The sequence below is a fragment of the Sphaerodactylus townsendi genome, linkage group LG03 (genome assembly GCF_021028975.2).
Source record: "Sphaerodactylus townsendi isolate TG3544 linkage group LG03, MPM_Stown_v2.3, whole genome shotgun sequence".
Classification (NCBI taxonomy): domain Eukaryota; kingdom Metazoa; phylum Chordata; class Lepidosauria; order Squamata; family Sphaerodactylidae; genus Sphaerodactylus; species Sphaerodactylus townsendi.
In genome coordinates, this window is record NC_059427.1 from 5,070,176 (window position 1) to 5,084,208 (window position 14,033).

Sequence of the window (14,033 nt, forward strand, 5' to 3'; positions counted from 1 at the left end):
GGTAGGGAACCTGCGGCTCTCCAAATGTTCAGGAACTACAATTCCCATCAGCCCCTACCAGCATGGCCAATTGGCCATGCTGACAGAGGCTGATGGGAATTGTAGTTCCTGAACATCTGGAGAGCCGCAGGTTCCCTACCCCTGCACTGGTGGCTCCTCAACATATGATAACAAATGAAAAGGTTTAGTAGAGCTACAAAAAGAAACAAAAAAGAACTTAACTTCACCAAGGCAAAAGTACAAGAATGCAGGATATGTTACACTTAATGTGAAACATAAAAAATGCGTATACCCCCCCCCCCCCAAAGTGCATAAACAAGTGCATATAAAAACTCCATAACAGAATCACTGGTAATTCAACGGGTTTTAAGTCCAAAAGAATCTACAGGGTACTGGCGTAGGGTCCTGCATAACTTGCCACTGCTGGTTTTTGGAGGGGACGATTCGCGGCTCTTTTTTTCTTCTCCCGGGGAGCTCATGCATGAGAGAGACCCCCACCCCCAAAGGGTTTCAGTGGTGTGGAAGTGGGGATAACAAGACTCAAGGCAGAAATTGATGAATGGGGGGGGGGGCCAGAGAACTGCCTCTCCATCTTCCCCCTCCCCTCCCCTCCCCTGCTTCCATTTTTTCTTTAGCTTTGCAGTAAAATTGTGGCTCCTGCAGGCGGAAAGGAGGAAGAAATTGGAGTGAGGGCAACTGGAGTGGGAAGGAAGAAGAAGAAAGAATTGATGTGGGCAGAGGCGTTCCTCCCATTGGGCAAAGTGGGCAGCTGCCCAGGGTGCCACCTTGTGCTGGGGCGCCAAAATTGCAGGTTCCTTTGTGGGGGATTTTGTATGTTCAGTGTTGTTTCCGTTTTTGGCCTGAAGGGGGCGCGGATTTTAGGCTAGCAGCACCAAAACTTCAGAGATTTTTGGGGAGACTCTCCTGATGATATGACCCGGGTTTGGCGAGGTTTGGTTTAGGGAGTCCAAAGTTATGGACTCCCAAAGGGAGTGCCCCCATCCCCCATTGTTTCCAATGGGAGCTAATAGGAGATGGTGGCTACATCTTTGAGGGTCCATAACTTTGGACTCCCTAAACCAAACCTCACCAAACCTGGGTGGTATCATCAGTAGGGTCTCACGAAGATACTCTGAAATTTTGGTGCTGCTATCTTAATAATTGCACCCCTGACAACAGGCACCCCCTAAATTTCCCCAGATTCTCTTTTTAAATCCACTCCTTTCCTGCCAATGCTTGTTTTCTTTCTTTCTTTTATTCTCTCAATGCCTAATAAAGGTGGTTGTTTGTTGTTGTTGTTGTTGTTGTTGTTGTTGTTGTTTTTGTTGTTTTAAACCTCATTGGAAATGATGTTGTTTGGGGGTGGATTCCAGCATCACTTGTTTAAATCCACCTTAAAGGGAGAATCTGGACTCCCCAGTTTAAATAACATTGAAAGTGATGCTGTTTCCCCCGATTGGGGGGACTGGATACAACACCATAAAATGTTTTCATAGCAGTAATAAAACATTTTGAAAGCATTTTGAAAATGTTTCCCAAAAATTATTTCTGCTGTGTGGCATGGCCCATTGCTGTGTTCAGATTTGTGAGTTGGGGCATGTTCTATAATGTGATGGTGACTTTGAAACGACCTGGTGGAAAAAATCATTGTTTGGTCACGGTGGGGGAGGGCGGCCATCAAACTCAGGTTTTGCCCAGGGCTCCAGTTTGCCTAGATATGCCTCTGCTAACCATGGCTGACCTTGCTTAACTTCTGAGATCTGACAAGATCAGACTAGTCTGGGCCATCCTGGGCCATCTAGATCAGGGGGGAAAGTTGCTTTACAACCTCCTAAGACTAAACCTGGAAATAATCAATTGTTTTTCAGAGAATGCAAAGTGGTTGGGGGAGATTTCACATTCCATTATGTACACACCTTTGGTCAAAGAAATTGTTTTATTTTGTTTGGCTGCCCTGAAGAGACAAAATTGTCTAAGATTGTATATTATCACAAATCTTAATATTCTGCAGTTCATACAAATGAAGATCAACATACGCAGCATTTTCATTTATTGTCAAAAGCTTTCACGGCTGGATTTCTAGCTGTGTACCCATAGTCTAGACTCTAGTAGCTCCCAGTAGCAAAAACTGCCAGACCACAGCCACATAGCCTGCAAAACTCACAACAGCCAGCTTCTATTTATTATGGTAATCTTTATTAACTGCCCCAGAAGGCTATAATGATTGATGGTATCACAGCCACTGAGATCTCTGCAATAAAACTGGGGAGGACTCTGAGGCCCTCGGGGAAGAAAACAGCAATGCCAATGCAGACCTATGGACCCCCCAGAATTACATCTTATCTCCAAATTACAGAGATCAGATGCCCTACAGCCAATGGATGCTTTGGAATTTGGACCCCTTGACATCGTATCTCACTGAGATCCCTGTCTTCCCCAGGCATCATCCCAAAATATCCAGGAGTTTCCCAATCTGGATCTAGTCACCCTGTTCCCCTCTGATGGCCAGTGGTGACCTGGCAACCCTATGGGGGGAAAAGTGGGGTATGAATGTCTCAATAAATTCAAATGCCTTTTCATGAGATGTTCTCTAAAGTATTTGTCCGGTGCAGGAAAAATTAAGAGGGAAGACTAGCAAAATTCATCCCAGCATCAGTTGTCATCAGCCAGATGCCTGAAATGCAATGCCTGTTAAGGGTTAAGGAGACTGAGCTGCAGTCCTAGACTGGCATGGGGGGGGGAGGGAAGAAATAGCAGCCTTAAGTCATTTATTATGATCCCCTTCCTGCCCAAAGCAGGCTACCCTCTGTTTTCTCCCAAGGTGATGCTCCAGGGGCTAGAAGGGAGCTGGTAGGTCTGAAAGGGGGCTTTGGATGAAAAATGGGGTGATCTGGGGGAATAAGGGGGAGGGTCTATGGGTGTATGCAAAGCCCAAGGTAGAGGGAAATGAAATGAGAAAAGGCTGCAGAACTAGGGCTGCAGAACAGAGAAGATAAGCACCCTTCCTTCCCTGACTTCCCTTTATTCCTTCCCTGAAAATGGCTCCAAGAGGCGCGCACTGTGGCTGAAAGAAGGAAATTGGAGTTGGGTTGTGCAGGGGTGGGGGAAAGGGAGAAAGTATTTGCATCTGGCAGGAGGGGAGGGTACTGAGTTAGTGGCTGTCGATGCTTCCCAGCCAGAACAAAGCGACATCCTCATAGCCCAAAAGAGCATCACCTGGTATTATTGTAACATGCAATTGAATGAAGAGTTCCTGAGTTCTCCCAAAGCTTGCTCTCCATGCTGTGTTTTTTCGGTTGACCCAAATAGTTCAAGCCAAGCAATGTCTTGCTATGAATTGTGCCTCAGGGGTAATGTAACCTCTTTCTGTGGGTTCTGTGGGGCAGTACTTGGAAGGAGTTGCAAAGAACTAAATTTAAAACAAAACAGTTTACTTCTCTTAACAAATAACACTTTTTAAACATTTAACATTAACACTTTACAGTCCCGCTAAGTTTGCATTTTCAAGTCCTTATATTTACAGTCTACTGATATTGCCAAGTCCAATTCTTCTTTGCTGGTGGTTGGCTTTTGAAGACTTCAGAGGCTTGGTGAACGGGATTCAAGATGATGAAGGTTCCCAGAAAACTCTCACCATTTACATACACAAAAACCCTGAAACAATGAATTCTAACATTTACAATATAGCAAAAAATATATATAAACAACTCCCTTCCCACTAGTTCCTAACAACATTGCAGTTACCTTAAACAAGGTGTTAAGGGCTTAATAAAATCAATCAAGGTCCCAGCCTGGTAGCCTCGCTTCCTCCAACCTCATGAGTTCTGCAGCCTTCTGCTTCTTTTCAGACTCCACCCCTTTCTGGGTCATCATCCCATTCTTACAAAAGGGTTGCAGTAACAGAGAGGCTGCTGTTCATTTTTCTCCCATGCACCTTGATATACAGATCCTGTAGCTAAGGCATCAGAGTCTGCAAAGCATATTTGCCTTCCCCAAAGACACTTCCAGTTCATCTCTTCTTTGTGAGGGGATACAGATAATTTGTTTGCAACCAGTTCAGTTAAGGGGTGGATGGAAGGAGACATCTGCTGTGAGGAAATTGGGAGTGTGGTTTTGGGTTCTTACAGTTTTTTTCTGTCTGCTATAGGTAAAAAGATGATGACAGAGGCGAACTCTCAACAGGAAGGCCCGGGGTCAAAAAGAATGCCTGAAGATTCTCCAGGAGGATTGTCCAAGGGTATTTTCTTCCAAAATATGGATGATGAAAGTGAGGTTTTTTTTCTAGATGGAAGGATGATATTAGAGTAGTAAAGAAGAAAAAAGAGGATGGGCAACACGCATTTTAATTATGAGGAAATTTATAAATACAGGATATACATGTTTCTAAGCAATGTTCTCAGAAGGGTGAAAGAGTTTAACTGTTTACTAACAATAAAGCCCATTGTGTGAAAAAAATACAACACTAAAACATTTCAAACATTAAAAAGTGTTTAAAATATAAATGCATATTTTATATATTAAATATTCGTAGCAAGTAAATAAAAAATAAACAGATAAGCATGGATCAATGCAGAAATATGGAGGAAGATTGATAACAGTGAGGAAACACCAAATTAAACAAAATAGCTTTCAATTGCTGGTTAAAGGCAATGAGCGTGCAAATGTCCAAAATGTCAGTACCATGATCAAGAAGGGGGAGGAAGGCCATGATCAAGATGGCAAACCTTTGTTGCCATCAACCACGTATTTCCTTTCTCCATAGTGGCAATCCAAAGCAACTTAGATTATTCTCTCCTCCATTTTATCATCACAACAACCCTGTGAGGTAGGTTAGGCTGAATGTGTGTGACAGGCTCAAACTCGCCCTGCAGGCTCCCACAGCAGAGTAGGGGTTCAAACCTGGGTTTCTCAGTTCCTAGTTCAAAATTCTAACCACACTATACACACTGGCTTTTGTGGGGTGACTACTGTTGAACAGTAGCAAGCACCTGGGCCTGGGCAACTCATGAATGTTGGGTGGGGGGGGAGCACGTTGCCCCACGGTTGCTGCTGGGTCTGACCCCAATGAGTCTTCTTTTGAAAACCAAAACAGTCCCAGAAAGTGTCTTACCCCTCCCCAAGATTTTTCCTGACAGAAACCTGGAACACTGGCAAAACTATTGTGATTGCCCAGCAACAATCACTGAGGATATCTGTTCCTTAAAGCAGCAGGTGCTCCTTATAGTATTTGTTTGTTTGTTTTCCATTTATATGCCTCCCTCCCTAAAAGGGCTCAGGGCAGCTTGCAATAATAAAATATCACATAGTAAAACTCAATTTAGTGAACAATTAAAAATGCGGCTGATCATTAAAATCAAGTCCAAACTAATTAAAATACAGCTGAAATTAAAATCTACTTAAAACTTAAAGCTTAAAACCAGGATTAGGTCTGGCGGAACAACTCTGCCTTACAGACCCTGCGGAATTGTATCAAATCCTATAGGTTCCTGATGTTAGGTGGCAGAGCATTCTACCAGGTAGGGGCCAGGGCCGAAAAACAGTAGAAGGGCCAGGGACCATCAGGGGGTTTGCATCTGCTGTCCTCAAATTTCTCACGGGAAATATGGGGTAATGTGGTTTCAGAGGCATGCATGTCACCTGCTGCTCACGGCCTTAAAGGTCAAAACCAAAACCTTGAACCTGATCCGGAATTTCACCAGTAGACAGTGCAGTTCGCGGACGATGTGGGTGATGTGCTCCCTCACTGATGCCCCAATAAGGAGCCTCATGGCCACATTTTGTACCACCTTCAGTTTCCAGATCAGAGCTAGGGGCAGGCCAGTGTAGAGCGAATTACAGTAATTAGCCTGGAGGTGACTGTTGCATGGATCACAATGGCTAGATCAGATTGGGAGAGGTATGGAGCCAGCTGCCGCACTTGGTGAAGATGTAAAAGATTTTTATGCAAAAGATTTCAGATTTTTATGCAAACTTGAAGCTTTTCTTAACATTTGTCAAAACACCCATCTTGTCCATTCCTGCTTATAGACTCTAAATTCAAATATCTTCAGACTTGAATATATGAGGTTCAATATACAAGTGGGGACCCGCAATACTCAGGGTGGGATCCCTCTCCTCCTCCTGAAATGAAGACATGGGGAGTCAACTGTTCCTGGGTGCCCCCTTGTGGGGGGTGTGCAAGAAATGCAGGTCCGTTTGTGGGTTTTTTTGTATTTTAGTGTTTTTTCGTTTTTGGCCTGCAGGGGGCGCAGTTTTTAGGCTAGCAGCGCCAAAATTTCAGGGAGTTTTCGGGAGACTCTCGTGATGATATCACCCAGGTTTGGTGAGGTTTGGTTCAGGAGGTCCAAAGTTATGGACTCCCAAAGTGGGTGCCCCATCCCGCATTGTTTTCAATGGGAGCTAATAGGAGATGGGGGCTATGCATATTCTGCCTAGTTTCAGATAGGAAATTATTGCACCCCGACATCTTCAAGATGAACATGGCGCTGAACTGAAACCTAAACAGAAAACATTTTGAGGCAGCACAAAGATAGCCAGAGTGGTGTAGTAGTTAAGAGCAGCAGATTCTAATCGGGATAATCAGGTTCAATTCCCCACTCCTCCAGTGAAGCCTTCTGGATGACTTTCGACCAGTCACAGTTCTCTCAGAACTCTCTCAGCCCATGCAGAGGCAGGCAATGACAAATCACCTCAAAACATGTCTTGCCTTAAATACCCTAGGAGGTCAACATTTCAGCCGTGACTTGACAACACTTGACACATATACACACACAAAGTTCCCCAAAGGCTATTTGCCCCCATTTTCCTTGGCACTAAGCAGCATTCTGAAATAAGCCCAGTTCAATGTACTAACATAAGATTTGCCAGTAGTTTAGCAGCATAATACACAGGAAAAACTCATCTTCATATTCTAGCAAGAATTTGACTTCTCTCTTTATTATCCAACCTTTGCTTCATTATTGATTCTCTGAGGCAGATAGTCACATCTCAGGTAATGGGGGGTAGGACTTCATAAGTCAAGAGCATAAAACCTTAGCTATAGCACCAATAAGCTGAGGGCAGAATATAACTCCTGACAAAATGAGAAAATACAAGTGGTCAGATTAGGAAGGTTGGCAGAACTGATGAAGAACTTGATTACGATAGAATACAGTCTCTGGGATATTTAGCTCCTGAAGAAGGCACAAAAATGGCTAGTTTTCAGTTACAGATTGCAATAACTCTGATTGCTTTCCTCTTGTCAACAGAGAAATAATTTCTAAATGGTAAATTATCTCAGGTAATTGATTTATAGATGACATTTATTTATTTATTTATTTATTTATTTATTTGTTTGTTTGTTTGTTTCCTTTAAGGCAGGAACATTGCCCTGCCAAATTTTAGAAGGGATATTTCTCCCAAATAGATTCATTTTTTCATTTCATGATCTGATGTTCTTTTTCCTCTTTGCACTGATGTTAAGATTTTCTTTATTTCAACAGGAGATATGTGGGACATAGCAGAAGAAAATGTAGCACATCAGTTAATGGAGGAAAGTGATAAGAAACTGGACATGAAACAAAATATTCGAAATCAGAAAAAAAACATTACGGATAAAAGAAGCAATAAACCCATTGCTTATCAGAACAGTGATTACCAAACAACAATATGCAAAGGGAAGGGAAGGATTCAATGCTCTTTCTGTGAGAAAAACTTTGCTAGTATATCAACCCTTAAAGTACATTGGAAAACACATACAGGGGAGAAACCATATGACTGCCTGCAGTGTGGAAAGAGATTTAGTCATCCTTCAACTCTTACTGTACATGAAAGAACTCACACAGGAGAGAAACGATATAAATGTTTGGATTGTGGAAAGAACTTTATGCTGAGTACCAACCTCATTTTGCATCAAAGAATCCACACAGGAGAAAAACCATATCAGTGCATGGAATGTGGAAAGAGCTTTAGCCTGAAGAAAAGCCTTACTCTTCATCAAAGAATCCACACAGGAGAAAAACCATATAAATGTTTGGAATGCGGAAAGAGTTTTAGTCAGAAGTCAAGTCTTAACATCCATCATGGAACACATACAGGAGAGAAAAGGTATAAATGCTTTGAATGTGGAAAAAAGTTCATACAGAGCACAACCCTCATTTTGCATCAAAGAATTCATACAGGAGAAAGACCTTATAAATGTTTGGAATGTGGAAAAAGCTTTATTGTGAAGTCAAGCCTGACTCTTCATCAAAGAATTCACACAGGAATAAAACCATTTAAATGTCTGGAGTGTGGAAAGACCTTTAATGAAAGTACACGTCTTCTTAGACATCAAAGAATTCATATGAGGGAGCAATCGTTTCAATTTCTTGAGTCTGGAAAAGGCTTTAGGCGGAGTACAACTCTCACTGGTCATCAAAGAACCCATACAGGTGAAAAACGGTACAAATGTTTGGAATGTGGGAAAAGCTTTAGGCTGAGTACAACACTCATTATTCATCAAAGAATTCACACAGGCGAAAAGCCATATAGGTGTTTGGAGTGTGGAAAAAGCTTCATGCGAAGTACAACCCTCATTGTACATAAAAGAACTCACTCAGGAGAAAAACCATATATTTGTTCAGAATGTGGAAAAAGTTTCATGCAGAGTGCAAACCTCATAATACATCAAAGAACACACACAGGTGAGAAACCATATAAATGCTTGGAGTGTGGAAGGAGTTTTATTCAGAATTCAAGCCTTACTGCCCATCAAAGAAGCCACACTGGGGAAAAACTATATGACTGTTCAGAATGTGGAAAGAAGTTCACACGGAATGCAAACCTTATAATACATCAAATACTGCACACAGGGGAGAAACCATACAAATGCTTGGAATGTGGAAGGAGCTTTACTTTGAGCAAAAGACTTATTAACCATCAAAGAATCCATACAGATGTGAAACCATTTAAATGCCTGGATTGTGGGAAAAGCTTCAGTCATAGCATAACTCTTAAGAGACACAAAAATATGCAGGCAGGGGAATGTAAAAAAGGTTTCAGTCAGACACAAAGCAATCCAAAAACTCAAACCAAAAAGAAACCATATCAGTGCTTGGAGTGCCGAAGTTGCTTCAGTCACAACTCAAACCTTCTTAGACATCAACTAATCCACACAGGGGAGAAACCATTTAAATGCCAGGAATGTGGATATGGCTTTAGCCAGCACTCAAACCTTATGAGACATACACTTATTCACACCAGGCAAAAACAATAGAAATGCTCAGAGTAAGGGGAAATCTCTTTTCCATGAATAATGCACAAATAGAGCATTCACTCGGACAGATCATCTAAAGGAACGTACTAATAAAAGGAAACATTTCTTCACACAATGCATGATTGGTGTTTGGAATATGCTGCCACAGGAGGTGGTGATGGCCACTAAGCTGGATAGCTTTAAAAGGGGCTTGGACAGATTTATGGAGGAGAACTCGATCTATGGCTACCAATCTTGATCCTCCTTTGTCAGAGATTTCAAATGCCTTAGCAGACCAGGTGCTTGGGAGCAGCAGCAGCAGAAGGCCATTGCTTTCACATCCTGCATGTGAGCTTCCAAAGGCATCTGGTGGGCCACTGAAATAGAGTGCTGGACTAGATGGACTCTGGTCTGATCCAGCAGGCTCTTTCTTATGTTCTTATGCATGATAAATCCATTCTAAAATGCAAGAATGTCAGAGACAATACCTAGAAATGCTTGAGTATGGAAAGAACACTGATATGGATAGGATCCTAGCTTTGTATCATAGAGTCCAAACCTGTAAGAATATCATCAAGCAGAGAGGTTTGCTCACTCAGAATATTTTCCGCTTTTCTGCATTTCACTTGTTCCTTTTAGATATATTCAGTATTTGAACAATTAAGAAATCTGGATCTCCAGACAATACTTTCATTTCCTTACCAGCTGAACACAATTTAGCCACTTTTGGTGATATGTTCAATAATGTAGTTAAAAGATCAAGAATTCAAGTTGGACACTTGGCTGAACACTATTAGACTCAACCAACTTGTTCTTTGAGTTCATAGCAATTAAATTCATTCCTTCTTTCTCCTTCTAAGACCTTATATTTCTTTTGCCTCCTGACACTCATAGAGATTGCAAGGGAAAGAGTGGAAGGAAAGTATTCATTTTCTTTTGCACCATGTCTGATGGGTTGTGTGGTTAGTTGAATATTGAAATTTAAGCTACAGTGATTGCTGGAGACAAAGTTATATTTTAGAAGAGCTGAAAGCAGTTGTGCAAAGTTAAAACATACCAACATTAATATGCCTGTTTCTTCTATGTATTGTCAGCTCTCATGAAGCAAATATAATATTTTCAGTTTCTGGAGCTCATCGTTATGATTGGCAGTCTGTGTAGGCATAGGAAAGACCTGAACAGGTTCATCTGCTGGATGCTGTTATGGTGGAAAGCAGCAGGGTATAGCCCAATCATGTCAAAGCTAAACTAACAAGTCTCTGCCAAAGAAGGCGATAGCAAACCAACTCTAAGGCCCTTTCTGCAGGGCCAATTAACCTAGGATAATACCGGTAAAAAAACCAGTTCCAAGGGGCAACTTTGCATGGCTCCCACCCCTAAAACGAGGCTGCCCTTCATTCCCCCCCCTCCCCAAAGCGGGTTATTTGAGAACTGCGCTATTCACTATTTCATTTTAATGTGTTTGGCAGCCACTCGCAAGTAAACATCTGTCCTGGAAAGAGCTTTTCTCAGCTGTGCTTTCTAGTTTTTAATGTCCCCACCTGCGTAGCCATGTGGGGTTGCAGGGACGTTTGGTGGCAGCGCGAGACATCAGCATGGCTGTGGAGGCCATGTCTGTCCTCCCTTGTGACTATGCAGCATGGGATTCTGTATTCAGTATTCTGAACAAAGCCACGCCTCCGTGCGAGGGTGTGACAGCAGCCCGCATTGCCTCCATGGGCTCCAGTCGCTGCCTGCACGGAGGTGTGCAAATTGGGCAGGAGAGAGATCGAATTCCTGTATCCCTCCTGCAACCCGCTCTCCCTGTGCCCAAGTCTTACTTGCTTTGAAATCCCCTTGCCATAAGTCACTTGCAACTTGATGCCACTTACATAAATAATTTTGCTCCGTGTCCTTTACCACTGAGGGTGATCCCAAACTTTGAGGGAATTCACATGTTAGGAACTCCGCATGGACTTTGTATCAGGCATTCCGTGGGAGTTCCATGCTTCGCAGTTTCATGTGGGTCTGATTCAGTTCAGGACTCTTCCCACGGCACCATTTTCCTAAAAGAAAATGGCTGCAGAGAGGTACAATTTGCCCCATTGGATAATCTCGTGTGTACTGATGGCCTGTCATCAATATTGATAAGATTGTTAGGGTATAATAGGAGATTCATATGATATATAGCAATGTATATCATTAAAGATGTGGGCAGGGAGGCTGGGGTTACTATTTACCCTAATAGAAAACATACCCAGGAAAATGGAGTATAGTGTACAATGGAGAAACCAATACAAGCAAAAGCAAGTTATACCCGAGCTACAAAACAATGATTACAAATGTGACAAGTACAAAAAGTGCTAAACATATTTTAATATAAACATGCACATGTGACTGCAGATTGTGTCCAGATTGGCACAAAATATTTGTATGGCTATGGTGAATTGTGGAGATTCTTGAGTCTGATGTTACTCTGCAGCAGTGGCGTAGTGGCTAAGAGCAGGTGCACTCTTATCTGGAGGAACTGGGTTTGATTCCCAGCTCTGCCGCTTGAGTTGTGGAGGCTTATCTGGGGAATTCAGATTAGCCTGTGCACTCCCCCACACACCAGCTGGGTGACCTTGGGCTAGTCACAGCTTTTTGGAGCTCTCTCAGCCCCACCCACCTCACAGGGTGTTTGTTGTGAGGGGGGAAGGTCAAGGAGATTGTAAGCCCCTTTGAGTCTCCTATAGGAGAGAAAGGGAGGATATAAATCCAAACTAATACTACTACTCCTACTACTCCTCCTACTCCTTTAGTTTCTGGGTTTGTGCAGACACATGTGCACATTTATATTCAATATGTTTAGCACTTTTTACACATATCACATTTGAATCATTGTTTTGTTGCCTTATTTATACAGTATAGCTTATTTTTGCTTAGCTGTCAAGTATCTGTCCAAACTCCATCCTTTCTTATGTTGCTATGTGGGACTGCACCCATCGTTGTAGAGGGGTGCTACAGGCCTTATAACTGCCCATAAGAGTTATGGGAGTAGCCTGACTCATTAACAATACCACAACCTCACTGAAGCTCAGCAGTACAGGTCTCCTCAGTGCCCGAATGGGAGAACTGCACTGTGTAGAAAATTATCTCCAGCATCCCTTCCAATCTTAACAATAATTTACTGCAGCGGGAATGAGCCGCAGAGTTCTGCTGCTTTGTGTGCTAATGAATTTCTTCTACTCTATGTCTGACAAGCATACGATAGATTTTGCTTTCCCTGTCAGCCAGGATTCCAATTCAGGAATCAACCACTCTTGAGACGGAAGGGCAAATTACAGATCTGTGGGGGGAAACAGAAATCTGCTGCCTAAGGGTAGGAGGGAGTATGTGAGCCCCTCTGAATTGAGCCTATTTTGGCTAGTCAGAGACACTGGGTATGTTTCTTGGGCCTTAGAAGATGACTGAACATTGGGGTTTTTTCTTGTGTATTGCATTTTAGGACAACAGCAGTATTTTTTGCCAGATTTGACTGTTGGCAGGTGCTATAGACTGCCTCATTACAGATCAGTTTGCAGATAAATAGGTCTTAGGACTGTATTCCAAGTCTTTAGAATCTTAAAATAGGTTAAAATGGATTAACTGAGCTTTATTGACATTACAAGCATGGATACATATGGATATGCATATAGATATAGATATATATCCACCAGTAGACAGCTGCCCATACTATCTTAATGAGAGATATACTATTGTAGGTTACTATGTATGGACCTTGTCTGAGGCCTTGGGCTAGCTTACACAGAAGTATTGTCAAAGGCTTTCATGGCCAGAATCGGTTGGCTGTTTTGGGGTTTTCTGGGATACCGTGACATGCCTCTGAAGATGCCAGCAAAATGTTAGGAGCAAAAACTACCAGATTGTGCCCTCACAGCCTGGAAAACCTACAACAGCCAGTTACACATAAGTCTTTTTATAACAACGGTAACCAACCTGTCACACAAAAAATTAGAAATGCAGAATCATGTTCCACTTAACCTGCGTATCCCTTCTGGTTCTGACATTTTGTTTTGTACTTTTTCCTATCCCCTTCCTTTGTCTCTAAATTTGCTAGTTTCAATATAGTACTTTAATTGAGAATTCAAAATAATCTCAGCCTTAAGGTAAAATTTATTTTCAACCTGTTAGATGTATCCAAATGTGAAATAAAAGACATTACTTAAAATAAAGAAGGGCTTCTGGAACTCTGAAAGAAAGCTGTGGCCAAACCACAAACTGGGTGCCATGATGGGAAAGACTTGGCTAGTGTCAAAATGTAGAAGGTCCCTAGCCAAGTAATTTCCTGCAGCAGACAGAGCTAAAGTGCCTTGAACTCCAAGGAGACAGAGGAAAGCTAGGACTGGCTCTTCATAAGATGCTGTTTGGTGGTAATCAAGAGGGAGGTGCTACAGGGAGAAGATCTATGTGTTTTTGCATTTTAGAGGGTTGAACTTGATGGCCTTTGGGGTCTCTTCCAACTCTATGATTCTGGGATTCTAAGCTGAGGACATGCAGATGGGATGCTGCCAGTAGTGGGATTCAAATAATTTAACAACCGTTTCTGGTGGTGGGATTCAAATACTTTAACAACTGGTTGTTTACAAGCACCATTTTCCCTGCTCCATTAGAGGCTCTTTTCAACAAGTAAGTGCCAAGAAACACATGGTTGGGTGCTGCTGTAGACACTCCAAGACCAGTCAATTATTTTATTTACTTTTCAGAATTACTTCAGAGCCAGCGTGGTGTAGTGATTAAGAGCAGGTGGATTCTAATCTGGAGAACCGGGTTTGATTCCCCACTCCTCCACCTGGATGGC

General features: G+C 42.4%; 3 protein-coding genes across 18 annotated transcripts in view; 2 read left to right on the top strand and 1 right to left on the bottom strand.

Annotated features, from left to right (window-relative positions):
- Positions 1-14,033, bottom strand: part of LOC125428587 (zinc finger protein 883-like) — a 1,608,225-nt gene that overhangs the window by 1,079,391 nt on the left and 514,801 nt on the right. The gene's annotated exons all lie outside the window — the stretch shown is intronic.
- The window catches only part of LOC125428534 (zinc finger protein 345-like), a 770,962-nt gene that overhangs the window by 365,068 nt on the left and 391,861 nt on the right, over positions 1-14,033 (top strand). The window lies entirely within an intron of this gene.
- Positions 2,744-9,440, top strand: LOC125428671 (zinc finger protein 883-like). Of its 2 annotated transcripts, none has more exons than XM_048489171.1 (3): positions 2,744-2,850; positions 4,148-4,267; positions 7,482-9,440. In XM_048489171.1, exons 2-3 carry the CDS (start codon positions 4,156-4,158, stop codon positions 9,233-9,235), a joined length of 1,866 nt encoding a protein of 621 aa, XP_048345128.1. In that variant the 5' UTR covers positions 2,744-2,850; positions 4,148-4,155; the 3' UTR covers positions 9,236-9,440. The 2 variants fall into 2 exon arrangements, with proteins under 2 accessions (XP_048345128.1, XP_048345129.1); XM_048489172.1 differs by having other exon boundaries at positions 4,148-4,237.

Excerpts from the sequence above, each read along its gene's own strand:
- LOC125428671 (XM_048489171.1), top strand. The coding sequence starts at position 4,156 with ATGATGACAGAGGCGAACTCTCAACAGGAAGGCCCGGGGTCAAAAAGA. Across the intron at positions 4,268-7,481 it reads CCAAAATATGGATGATGAAA|GAGATATGTGGGACATAGCA; the intron begins GTGAGGTTTTTT and ends TTATTTCAACAG.